At 48.3% G+C, this 12,852-nt stretch overlaps 1 protein-coding gene across 4 annotated transcripts in view; it reads left to right on the top strand.

Annotated features, from left to right (window-relative positions):
* DPF3 (double PHD fingers 3) overlaps window positions 1-12,852 on the top strand; it is a 193,615-nt gene that overhangs the window by 118,318 nt on the left and 62,445 nt on the right. For all 4 annotated transcript variants that reach the window (XM_090271089.1, XM_090271088.1, XM_090271086.1 and 1 more), the window contains exon 4: window positions 11,036-11,163. In XM_090271089.1, the coding sequence (XP_090127215.1) occupies window positions 11,036-11,163 (128 nt within the window). The remainder of the gene's footprint in view (window positions 1-11,035; window positions 11,164-12,852) is intronic.

Raw genomic sequence — 12,852 nt, 5'->3', positions numbered from 1 at the left:
AATGTCCCTGGACCCATCCTTTTCTCACGCCTAACGTCACCCCTCCAATCAGTCTTGAATAAATATCTCTCAACCTCCTACTTGCCTGGGCATCTGAAGGACGACACGTACAACATCATTTCTTTCCACTGACTTGACAATGGAGTTCAGTGTTCTCTGCAGCTAGCACTTGGCTGCAGAGGCAAACGCAAGGTGTTTCATGGTGCAGCCATCACAATTCATGCAACGTGAAGACCTGGGCAAGGGGCCTGCTGCCTGAGAGCTGCCTCCCCTGGACCATTTCCCTAAGAATGGAGCCCTGTCCTTGTGAAGGGGGAGCTGAGCTGGCAGGAGAGAAAGGTGGATAGTAAATATCCACCAGAAGGCGCTGAAGCAGGGCAGATGTTGGGCTGAAGCCAGCTGATGAGAAAAGAGGCCTTTAACTCTCCCTACCCCCCTCACCCCTTTTTATTTTGAATGAAGAAAAGAAAAAGGCTGGGAACAAACTTCAACTTGTGTCCCTCTGGATTAAAAGCTCAGATCATCTGCTTAGTTCAATGTAGCATCTTCTAACCCTGGACCTTTTAGTTCATGGTCTAGGGTGGATTTTATCTTCGTTTCAGAGGTTGGGAAACAGTGGCACTGAATTAGGAAGTTAATTTCCCAGGGGACGTCGGCGGTGAACCTGAGGGGCATCTGCTCCAGGACCCAGCACACATTCAGCCCGTTGTTCCAGCCGACAGGGCCTTTACAGCAGGGAGTCGTTCTGCTCCCAGAGCGTGTGTGCCTGAGGCCTCGTGAATCCCTCTGCTCTTGGGGAGCAAGCACGACTCTTTGCCACCCCTGTTAAATTCCAAGGGGGTGGGAGAGAAGGCAGCGAGGATTAGAGATCTGGTTCTTTCTCTTGGTTTTTCCTTGTCAGCCACTCCGTGACTGGGGCTGAATAACCAGGGTAATCCTGCTCCACCACACGCTGTTGGAACACCAACAGCCAGGCAGGGACCCCGAGGAGACAGTAGCCTGGGGTGCTCGAAAGCAGAGGATGCCATAGCTAGCTGACAAGTCACAGGGACCCTCCGAGGGCACCTCCCCAAGGGGGCGGTCCAGACAGAGCCCGATTCCTGCCTGCCTGCTTGCGCAGGGATAGAGAGGCCTGTGCCCGCCTAGGGCGCTGTCCCTGTAGCACTGCATTGCCAGGGCTCTACAGATGGGAGCAGGCTGCGGCCAACTTCCCCAGCTTTTGAAAATCCTGCATCTTAATTAGTTCCCTAATGCTTTTGTACATGGCCCACATTTTAATAGTCTCCAGGCTTCTTCCCCCATTTGCTCTCTGATGTTCGGCCTGATTTCTCTTCTCCTGAAGATAGTCCCCCCAACTCCTCTGGCATCCCCCAGTCCGGGACTAACTTAAGGAACGCTGATGTGCCAAGCATGTAGCCAGAGATTGATGAGCCTGTCAGTTGGCTCCCGCTGCCCCCCTGCCCGCCCCCTCTCCTCTGTGTTCCTCACAGGGATGAGCCAAGCTGGGGTGGGTGCGATGGGGGGAGGCGAAGCAAGACACCCCTGGAGCCTGTAGCCAGGTGTGAGCCAGTGGACGACGTGACCTTCTCCTGGCCCGCAGAGGAGTCTGGCTATGTCCTTTCGAGGGAGAAGGACACTCCAGCCCCCATCCCCATCTGTCACTGCTTATCTGTCTGCGCTGGGGGTGGGTGCCTGAGCTTGGTAGGCTGGGAGAATGGATGCCTTCAAGTGCATCAGGGGGAAATGACCAGTCATTTATCTCTTTCCTGCAGTGTCAGAGCCTGCAGCCATCCATCCTGGAGACCTGCACTAGCAGCTTCTTCAGCTCCTGTTGGCCTCGTGAGGAGGAGAGTGGGAGACAGGTGGGCGGGCCCCTGCAGCCCCTGCTTCATGCTGTTTCAGGCCATGGTGGTTCACTTATTTATTTTTCAACCTCTCTGGCCGTCTGGGAATAGGAGCTGCGTCTGGGGAGCTGAGCCTGGGCTGCATGGCACTGGAAGGTGCACACTTGGCAGGCAGGGGCCCACCCGTTTTTTCCATCTGTATCCCCAGTGTCTAGAACATAGTAAGCTTGGGACCTAGTAGGTGGACACTAAAGATTTATTAAAGGAGCGAAGGAAAGAGAGGTGCCTGGTGTTTGATCTGAAGCGTGGAGAATATGACTTAGCTCTCATTACCCCCATTTCGCAAATGAGGGAGACTGAGCCAGAGAGGAGGAGCATTCCTCAGCTGCCCCCGCTTCCCGTCCAGTTCTCCAGTTTCCCGCGTGGCCGGTGGGGCCTGTGCCCATCTTGCCATCTTGCCTCTCTTTGGTAGGCACTACAGCTGTGCTCTGCAGGCAAAAAAAGACACCAAACAGGGATCGCAAGGCCAGGATTCTAGTTCCGATCCCTCCACTCGCTGGCTGTGTGATTTGGGGCTGTTACCTGACCGCTCTGGCCTTGATTCTTCATCTGCAAATGCAGCATGGCAGCTGCTCTGCTCACCTCACAGGGCTGTTCTGAGAGTCCTGTGGGTGGCGGAGCTGAGGACGTGGCAGGGGTGAGGCGGCGCTGTGATGCCTCCCCCGCGTGCTGTGCTGCTGCTGGTGGGCTGAGGGGGTCTCTGCCGGGACTGCTCTGTCCCCGGCACCCGTGGTGCGTCACTGCCCAGCTGCAAACGTGTGTGTTCTCTGGCCCAGAACGAGGACGCATTTGCCTTGGGGTTTTTTAAAAGGCCCGAGTCTGGTGTGGTCTACACTGAGGAGAGATAACCTGGCATTTGGCTATGGGATCCACCTGTTACATATATTGGGTGCACAGGTTCAAGGTCAAGACTAGCTTGAATGTTTTGGCTTAACATTAGTTCTACACAAACAGGTGTGCACCTGATATATGTAACAATATTTAAGAAAAGAGTTTGTTTGTATCTCTCTCCATCAGCCGCCATGGCTGGATTGACAGAACCACAGCTTGCATGGGCTCACCCGTGGTGTACCAGAACTCAGCCCTCTGGTGTCCATTGCCCAGGCCACAGAGATAAACTGGGAAGGCTTCCCTGCTTTTATTAACACCACAGTGTGCTAGGCCAGGCCTGTCTGGCGGAGTCTTTTCTTCTGCCCTTGGCTTAACCTGCTCCACCTTGTGAGCACTGGGCACCTGGCTATACACTTGGCCTTTATCCTGTTCACTGTGTAGGGATGTCCCCTGCTCAAGGGTCAGGGAGACTCTACCTCAGTGCGTACTGGCCCCTGGGTGTATCTGATAACCAGCATGTAAGTGCTATGAGGATAGGGCGTATCTTTATCACGAATAGCGTATCTCCTGAGCACCAGGCTTGGCTCATTGGTGGGGCTCCACACATAGTATTGCAGTAACTGCTAACTGTTTCCCCACTTCAGCCTTCATCACCCTCCAGTTATTTTCAGAGGGATCCTGTTAAAATATAAGCATCATAATGTCACCCTTTGCTTGAGACCTCCAGTGGCTTCTGATCACACGCAGAGTAGAAGCCCACGTTTTTAGTGACCACATGGCCCTCCAAGGCCCCTGTAACTCTGAGTTGGGCTGCTCTTCTCCCCACTGGCTCTCCTGGCTCCAGGCTCATGAATCTTGGCACTGATGGCTCCTTTGCCTGAAATGTTTATGCATTTTTTCTCCCCCACTAGGATATAACATCTATGAGAAAGGAATTTTTGTCACAGCTGCATCTCCAGCACCTAGATTAGAGTCTGGTACATAGTAAGTGCCTAATAATTATTTGTCAAATGAATAAATAGAGCAAGGTATCCCTTATGTGGTTCTTCCATGATTTCCAAGCGTGCGAGTCAGTGCCCACCCTGAAACTTAAGCAGAGCCAGCATCGCGGCTTGGAGTGTCTCATCCTCAGCCTCCTCTACCCTCTGCACTGCTCCGGACTCCATCTCTTTGCTTCCATTCCCCCTGGGCCCACGCCCAGGCCGGGGAAAGGCATGCCTCACCGTCTCTCATGCTCTTGAGAGTGTCAGAGGTTGTGGAGTTCGCGGAGAAGTGTGAGGAGAGGGGGGAGACTAGTAGATGAAAGGAAGGGGGCTCATATGAATTGAGCATGCCCATCTGCCCCCATAACAGCACCAGGAAGTGGGCTTTGTTCTCCTAGCTATACAGATGAGGAGATCAAGGCCAAGTGTGTTTAGGGTACCAGAGCTGATTTTTCACCCCAGAGTGCCCTCTTGCACTTTTCCAGTTACCTGTATTCCCTTGAAATATTTCACCACTCAGTCCATTCCCATCATCTTTCCCTTCCCCAGTGTCCTGCTAAGATGCACTGACTTGGTCTGTTGACCAGCCCAGTGGTGACCTTCCTTTAACAGTGTGGGTGCCTTTCCTGTGTCTCAGGGGTGGGGGAGTGCTTATCTGTGGTTCTGGCCTCTGTGTCATCTTACAGGTGGCTGGGCAGGTACAGTAGGGTGTGGGACCAGAGGCCATCTGGGGAGTCATCAACCCTCATGTTGTGTAGATTCTTAAACAGGTGATAACGGGCCTGAAGGGTGCAGGCCGGGTGACTGGTCCTCACTGTGAACCTCCTCTGCTTTGAGCTTTATGAATCACAAAACAGAGAGTCAAACGCAGCCAAGAAAATGGCACCCCTGAGGAATGAGCAGATGGATTCCTGGACCTGCCACCATCTCAGGAAACTAGGTCTTTGGTCGCCCCCAGTCTCTTCCATTGTGGGGTGAGAGATAACAATGCCCCCCACTTCCTTCCCCATGAGTCTGATGGAAATAAATGAAATGATGATTCTTAAGCTCCTTGCTCCTTGGTGTAAGTTGATGTATAAATCCAAGGAAATATGATGAGCTTAACTCCTCAACATAATAAGCACCCAAAGAGAAAACTGCACATTTGTATTTTTAAAGAAAAACTAGAGGCAGGAAAAAAAAAAAAAAGGAAAATCTGAGCACACATGATGTAGCAGGAGGATTGTCTGCCATTGTCTGGGATTTCTCCCACCCTTTTGCACCATAACTCTATCTCCAGGCCCCTGCCTCAGAGAGTGCGCATGATGGATGGATGGATGGATGTGCCTTGTCGGGTGTTTCACCACGATTTCCCTTGGGGCAGTCTGTCTGTTGGCAGAGCATAGCCTCCCAAAAGATGGTATCTCCTGCAAACTCGACAGCTAACAGACAGCTCCTCTCTTTGTATATTTCCCCAAAGAAGAACTGTCTTAATCTGTTTTTTATATGGCGTATTTTATTATAATCCATATATGACTTGCAGGTTCCCAGCCCTCCCTCCTGAGCCAAAAAAAACATGTGCAGGAGTCAGAGGCTCCATGAGCCTGTGACATCCAGGCGCTTGCATTTTTAAATGACCTGGGATTTAATTACTCACTGTGCTCCCTTGTTGCCCTTTCGGGCTCATCTTGCCCTCACCCTGTTAATGAGCTCGGTGGCTCCAACAGCCCAGTGGAAGCGTTGCTTTTGGGGCATTGGGTGGCAGGCCTGGGGCACCTGTGTCCAGAGCCCGTGGCTTTGATCTCCATCCAAGAGGATGCTGCGCTGTCCACCCTGTCCATAGCCCTGGGGAGAAAGAAGCAAGCCAATGCTCCGCTGGTGATTTTCTTTCTTCCTTTGCTTTTTTATTTGTGCTTTTCCTTTTCTTTCTTCCTTTTTTTTTTTTTTTTTTAAAGACTTTCTGTGCTTCAGTCCTTGTTTGTCTAAGAGGTTTTTTCTTATTTGGAGACCGATTTGCTTCGGTTTGCACAGAAGCTGTCTCTGGTGTGATGGATCGTGCTGGAAGTCACCCAAGGAGGATCTCTGTTCCCAATTAGAAGTGGAGGCAGAGCTGCTTACAGGGGCCCAGGGAGGCGGCTGGCTTGGGTGACAGCTGCTGCCGCTCTGGAGAGAGTAACGATCCGTGGGTTTATATCCATGTGTATAAAATCAGGCCAATTTAAAGATGAATTATGTGTATGTTGTGGACCATTTTCTTTAAAGTTAAAGGTTTGATGGCTTCTGTCAGGTTCTGTGGTCCCTAAATTTGCACGAGGTTCAAAATGAGTGCACTTTTAAAGAATTACTAAATTCTATGTCCAGATGAGATGCATTAGAATCAAACTGAATCAATGAAGTCCCTCAGAGCCCAACAGGGACCATGTCTAGAACATAGATTGTGCCAGAGCTTGGACCTGTGACCCTTTTTTCCCCTTCACTCTGGAACCTCTGGTGGTCAGGAGCCAGAGCATGTACCCTGCACTGGTTTGTTGAGAGGGCACCGGTTAGCATGTTCCTCTGGCCTTGCAAGCCTTACCCATTGTGCTTTGAAAGCAGGGTTTTCCAGGGGTCTGCTAGAATGTTGTCTTAGAATGGCAGTTGGCAGGGTATTACGCAGGCAACATTAAGAATCATTTTTAATGTTTTTCCTTTTGGGGAAAGCAAATCATAGTAAACATTACTTTTGATGCTATAAATCTGCACTAATGCAATAGCCACTAGCTACATGTGCCTACTGAATACTTGAAATGTGGCTAATATGAATTGAGATGTGCTATTAGTGTAAAACACACCAGATTTTGAAGACTTAATGCAAATTAAAGAATGTAAAGTATTGCATTAATATTTCTATATTGATTACATGTTGAAATAATATTTGGATACATTGGGATAGAGACAATCCATTATTAAAATTAATTACACCTGTTATTCTTTACTTTTTTAAAAAAGATTTTATTTACTTATTTTTAGAGAGAGGAGAAAGGAAGGAGAAAGGAGAGAAACAGCAATTGGTTGCCTGCCTCTCTTATGCCACCAGCTGGGGATCTGACCCGCAACCCAGGAATGTGTCCTGACTGGAAATCGAACCGGCAACCTTTTGGTCCGCAGACTGGTGCTCAATTTGCTGAGCCACACAAGCCAGGGCTGCTCTTTACTTTTTAAAATGTGGCTACTAGAAGGTTTAAAATTATGTAATATATTGCATTATATTTCTGTGGGACAGCACTGCTGTATCATTAAAATCAGAATCATTAAAACTTTGATAATAATGTAGCATTTATAGGGCACTTAGAACATCCCAGGCTCTTTACAAATATGATCTAATTTTGAATCCTAAGTTTTGAATAGAAAAACTAAAACAAACATTGATAAGCCTCATTTTCCACTCTTTGTTTTTTTACACTAGTTATTTTTGTGGATCTTTTTAGTTTTTTTATGTAGTGTATTAATTTTCTTGTTAATTCTCACCCAACATTATGAATAAATACTATGATCATATCCATTTAACACAAAAGGAAGTGGAAACTTAGAGGTTTAACTAGCCTACAGCCCCTCAATCAATACTGTATATGGAAGGCTAGGGTTTGACTCTAGGGCTGTCTGAAAGTGGAACTTCTGTGAGCCAATTAAATGTCTGGCAGTTAGGCCAGAATGATGCTACTAAATTTCTCTGTGACCTGGGGAAAGTCTCCTTATCTTTCTGTGTTCCACTTTCCTCATTAAGGGTTTGGACTCTAGATGCTATTGGAGGCTCCTTCTGGCTCTTTGCAGAAGAGGGAGCCCAGTTCACTGTCCCTGTTTTGGTTTCCTTTTCCCTCTTGATTTTTCTAGTGTGCCCATCTGGTAAAGCACCAGAGGACCAAGAGAGCAGATTGAATTATGGGAAAGCAGGGGGGAGGAATATTTAGCATAGGAGTAAGAAGGAGCAGCAGGAGGAAGTTCAAGTGATGAAAAATTGTGTGTGGTCAATACAGTTGTGGCAGGGCGAACAGCTCGTGGGAATGTTCAGATGGAGCAGAGCCCAGAACCATGACATGAACCTGCCCACAGCCTCAGCAAAGATCTGTCTCTTGCTCCCAAATGCGAAAACTGTGGAGAGAGCCTAGGAACGCAATGAAAATGTACAGAGGTTTGGAAAAAGAATTTTCAAGGAAGGACCAAGGAGAGGCAAGGTGAAGTCTGTACAAGAGATTAGGTGAATGGGTGCTGGAGGCAGATTGGGGTCAAGGCTGGACTTTACCCCTTATCCGCTGTGTGATGTTAAGCAAGTTCTGCACCTCCCTAAGCTGCATGCTTACATCTGTAAAATGGGATACCTGTGCTTACATCTTGGGTGGCGAGTGAGATTAGGCAATACATAGCAATAACAGATGCTGCGTTTTCAATGTTTACTGTGTGCCAGGCACCTTGCATGTACACATATTGCCAGCCATTAGGGCTCAGCCTGGGCCTGCAAACCACCAATAAGGATGCATTAAGTGGAGCTCTTGTCATGACCTTAATGGCATCTAGAAAAGATCATTTGGTTGCATTCTTATCCTACTGTGTTACTTTCGATGAAGTTACTTCTCAAAGCCTCTCAGATGACTCATTTATAAAATAAGATGATTAAAGCAGATGATCTGTAAGGTTTTTATCAGCTCAGAATGTGCAATTATGGAAATAGGAGTTATTTAGTGTTGTGAAGGCTAAGGGGATACTAAAACAGGAATTTCAAATATATATATGAGTGACTGTTATACGTTTGAGGGATGGTGACCAGCTGTTGTCTTTTGACTGATGATAGGATGAGGCGGCACACTTGAGTTGTTTTAGACTCGACATTTGGAAGCCTTTTCTGACTTGGGAGGAAGAATAATATGTCATTGGAGCAGGCTCTGAAGTAGCACACTCTGAACTCATTAAAGCAAACAGTTGATTTTTTTCTGATACTCAGCTTCAGTTTAACTTCTCACAGGCCTTCCCCCACCCCCTTACTTTTCCTCCACGGCTCTTATTACAATTTTTAATTGTATATTTATTTTTTATGTAGTGTTTAATGTCTGTGTTGTTTTCCTCCATAGTTCTTACTATAATTTGTAATTGCATATTTGTATTTAGTGTTTAATGTCTATCTCTTTAGATTGTAAACTACCTGAAGGCTGGGACTGTCTTTATTTGTCTCTCCTCCTGTGTACCTAGTTCCAGCACAGTAGCTGTCACATAGCAAGTGCTCAGTAAATATGCGTTAAGTAAATAGATGGCTGGATGAGTTTCAGTGGTGGTTGATTTGGTGGTATTGCTTCTTGATGGAGTTGGATCCTCTGATTGCCCTTTTTAGTATGAGAAATCCCAAAGACCTTGCCTCTCAAGGAACTTGAGATACTGTTTCTCCCTTCCACTTGCTTCTTTGTCTGAGGTTGGTCACCAAGGATGTGTGTTTCTTCAGTTTTAATGGCATGCTGAGCCCCCCTTCCCTGTGGGCTGCTCAGCCTGCATCTGGTTTTGCTGGGAGAGATGGAAGGGGTAGGTAGAGTTCCATTTGAGTCAGAATAAAGCCCAGGGGAGCAGGGCTTGATTGGGCTGGTTATTTCCCTTTGCTTCTCCAGGTCCACTCTTTGTCACTTTTCACACTGTCCTGGGCTCCAGGAAGTTGACCTTGGTGGGTTGCATCAACAAGGATCTCTTGCTCTCTGGCATCTGGTTGAGGATGGCCAGTGGGAGAGTGGGGCCGGAAGGTGAGGATGGAAGGAAAGAGAGGTTGGGCTCTGTGTCCCTGTCCTCTACTCTGTGATCCGGAAGCTCAGCAGAGGGGCAGGGCTTGCGCTGCTGCCAACCACTGCTCCTGCCTGGGAGCTCTGCTGTAGCACTCCCTCCAGGTTCTTGCAAATGCTCCTCCTCTGTCCCTCCAGGAATAGCAGTGGTAATGGGTCCCCACTGTTAACTCCCCTTAGGTGCTTCACCACTCCCTGTTGTTTCCTTACCTATGCCCACACCTCTGTAAACAGTCCCTACAATAAACCAGCATACGAATGGGCTGTTTATTTTCTCTTGACTGTTTTCCAGGATGCCATTCCCCCATATTCTTGCATCCATTTTATCTGATACAGGATAGGGACCACACATCTAATTGTCAGGGGAGTGTGAGGTACAGTGTCAGAGGAGAGGTTGGAGGAATTTTGTAATAAATCCGAATATGATCACTTGTGCCTGAGGTTTCTGTTTTCAGTGAAATTAAAAACCCTTCCTTTGGGTTAGCAGTTTGGGGACATATTGAGAAAGGGGTTTAGCTGCTCTCTGGTCCCTCTCCTGGACAGGCCAGCTCTGGCTGCCACTATTCTCTGGTCCCATAACCTCACACCCCAGGTCGTTGACCAAACTCCCAATGTCTTCAGAAAAAATGCGCTGGTGTGCAGACACTGCAGCTCTCAGCTGCTGATTGGGTGGTGGCGGTGGGGATGTCGAACAAACTTCTGGTGTCTTTACAAAAAATGCGCTGGTGTGCAGACACTGCAGCTCCCAGCTGATGATTGGGTAGGTGGGTGGGGGGTGGGTGGCGTGTCGACCAGACTCCTGATGTCTTCACAAAAAAAAATGCCCTGGTGTGCAGACACTGCAGCTCCCAGCTGCTGATTGGGGGAGAGGGGGCTGTGAAGCATCTGTGCTTGCTCTTTCTCTTCCCTTGGTTTTAGAGGCCTTTGCTTCCTTGGTGAGTTGTTAAGAACAGCCTCTCTGAGGTTGAAATAGCTTTTCATGGTGCAAATTGGAACTGGGCAGCTAGCGTGGCTGACGGGAGGTCACGGAGTTGCCAAACAAGAGCTGGACTAGAGGGAGAGAATACTAAGATGTGAGGCCAGCATTGGTCTACTGCTTTCAAGTTTTCGAAGAACTTAAATATAAAGGAATACATTTTTGCTCCACAGGATAGCCATGTGGGGTGTTTGGCATTGTTATCCTCACTTTGTAGGTACAAAAAAGGGCTCTGGGGTCCTTGCACCTTGTCCAGTGTCACAGGGCAGGAGAGTGGCAGAAACTGGACTGAGACTCAGGCCATCTGATCCCATGTCCATCTGGCCCCATTGCTGCTCTACCTCTGCCACCTCTGAGGGAGCAGGCAGGGCTGGAATCTATCTCTGCAATTGTAAGCTGGACTCAGAAAAGCTGGACCCAAGTGTCTTGTTCCACTTGACAGAGAGAGCACAGGTGGCCTTGAGTACTGCCTAGGAGCTCTGGTTCCTGCTTGCCCTCAGGGCCATCTGTCCTGCTTGTCCTGTTCCTGTTTCTGGTGGACTGACCCTGCTTTTCTGTCTTATATTTCAGAAGTGGAGCTGCCCCTGAAGAAGGATGGGTTCACCTCAGAGAGCACCACGCTGGAAGCCTTACTCCGAGGTGAAGGGGTTGAGAAGAAGGTGGACGCGAGAGAGGAGGAGAGCGTCCAGGAAATACAGGTATTTCTGGGCCCGCTGGGGGAGGAGGGCGCCACCAGAGCATCACCGAGGTGCTTCCAGAACTCTGCGTCTTCTGGCCAGCACTGCATCTTCCCCTGATCTGCTGACTTACGTACTCACAATGTAGCTGGGGCGCCAGCTGTGTGCCAGACATGGTGCTAGGTGCTGGAGACATAGTGAGTGGCAAAACAGAAGGAGTCCTCACCCCCATGGAGTGAATAGCCCATAGTCCAGGCTCAAAGCCTCACTGTTGTCTGCATTAGCTGCTGCCGAGTGAGTCCCTGGCTCGCCCCTGTCCCCCACGGCCTCTCACACCCCGTCCTTGCTGTAGTTCACTCGGTTCTTTCCCAGCACTACGCACTCCTCCTTCAAAGCCAGTTTAGAAGCAGGGTTGGTAGCTCCTGTCCCTATGTGTTCACCCTCTCTTCACACTAGTAAGGCTCTCATCAGCAAGATTATAATGGTGTGCTTTGACCACTCCTTATCTATTTGTCTTGCATCCCCATTGTTGAATATAGTGATTGGCAGAGTATTGTAATAATGTTAAATAATACAAATATTAAGTAATAGTATTAATAATAAGATATAATTAAAATGACATTGCACTTATATTAAATTCATATATTTATATTTTATGTTATACATGATATATTACATTTATTAATGCCACATCCAATTTAATATTTATACATTAATTTATTAACATTATAATTTAATTAATAACCGTTGAATGTTTGGTTCGCTTCAGAAGTACTACCAGGCCTTTGAGTTCCATCGAGTCAGGGAATATGCTGTCCTGCTCACCATTGCACCCGCAGGCCATGCACGTGTGGAGCAGAGCTAGGTGTTGAGAGGGTGTTGAATGAATCAGGGAGTCTGGTCGCCTTCTCTGCCTTTCCTGTGTTCAGATGAATGGTCAAGTCTTTTCCATTTAGTTGTCACAACATGGCGTATAGTTGTTTCTTCCTCGACTTCACAGAGCTATAGCCCTAGTACAGGTCCTTATTAACCATCAGTTTTATTTGTCTTGACACACCTTGAGGTGATCTTCGATGCCTGTCTTTCTCTTGCACTGAACACCCAATTCATCAGGAATCCTGTCGACTGTGCTGCGATGTAAATCCAGAGCATGGCCCCTTCTCACCAGCTCCACTGCTACTCCCCTGGTGCAGGCCACTCTCCTCTCCTGTCTGAACTGTTGGGGTTGCTGATGGCTGGGAGGAAGGAACCCTTTTAAAATTTAAGTCAGATCTTGTCCCTGCTATGCTCAAAACCGTGCAAGGGCTCCTGTTCTCCCAGAGTGAGTTGGGGACCTCTTACGTCTCTCTGACTTTTTTCCTTTCTCACTTTGCTCCAGGAACAGCAACCTCTTCCCACTGCTGCTAGAGCAGACCAGGCACACCCCTGCCTCTGGGCTTTGCTTTGCTCCGGCTGTCTCTCTGCTGCAGAGTTGCTCCAGCTGTCTCTCTGCTGCAGAGTCCTCTCCCCAAACATCCTGCTTTTTTCTCTCCCTCACTGTCTTCAGATTTTTGCTTCCATCTTCTCTTTTCTCTGAGGTGTATATATCCTGACCACGGTATGTAATACTTTGTCCTGTGCCCTGCCAGCCCCCCCCCCGCCCCCCCATCAGTGCTCCCTATTCTCTTACCTCTGCTTCTCCCCCTGCCCCCAGCTCTTATCACTCTCTAA

This window comes from Furipterus horrens, unplaced genomic scaffold, assembly GCF_987537825.1.
Source record: "Furipterus horrens unplaced genomic scaffold, mFurHor1.1.pri manual_scaffold_3, whole genome shotgun sequence".
Taxonomy (NCBI): Eukaryota; Metazoa; Chordata; class Mammalia; order Chiroptera; family Furipteridae; genus Furipterus; species Furipterus horrens.
This window is presented reverse-complemented; position numbering and strand designations above follow the sequence as displayed.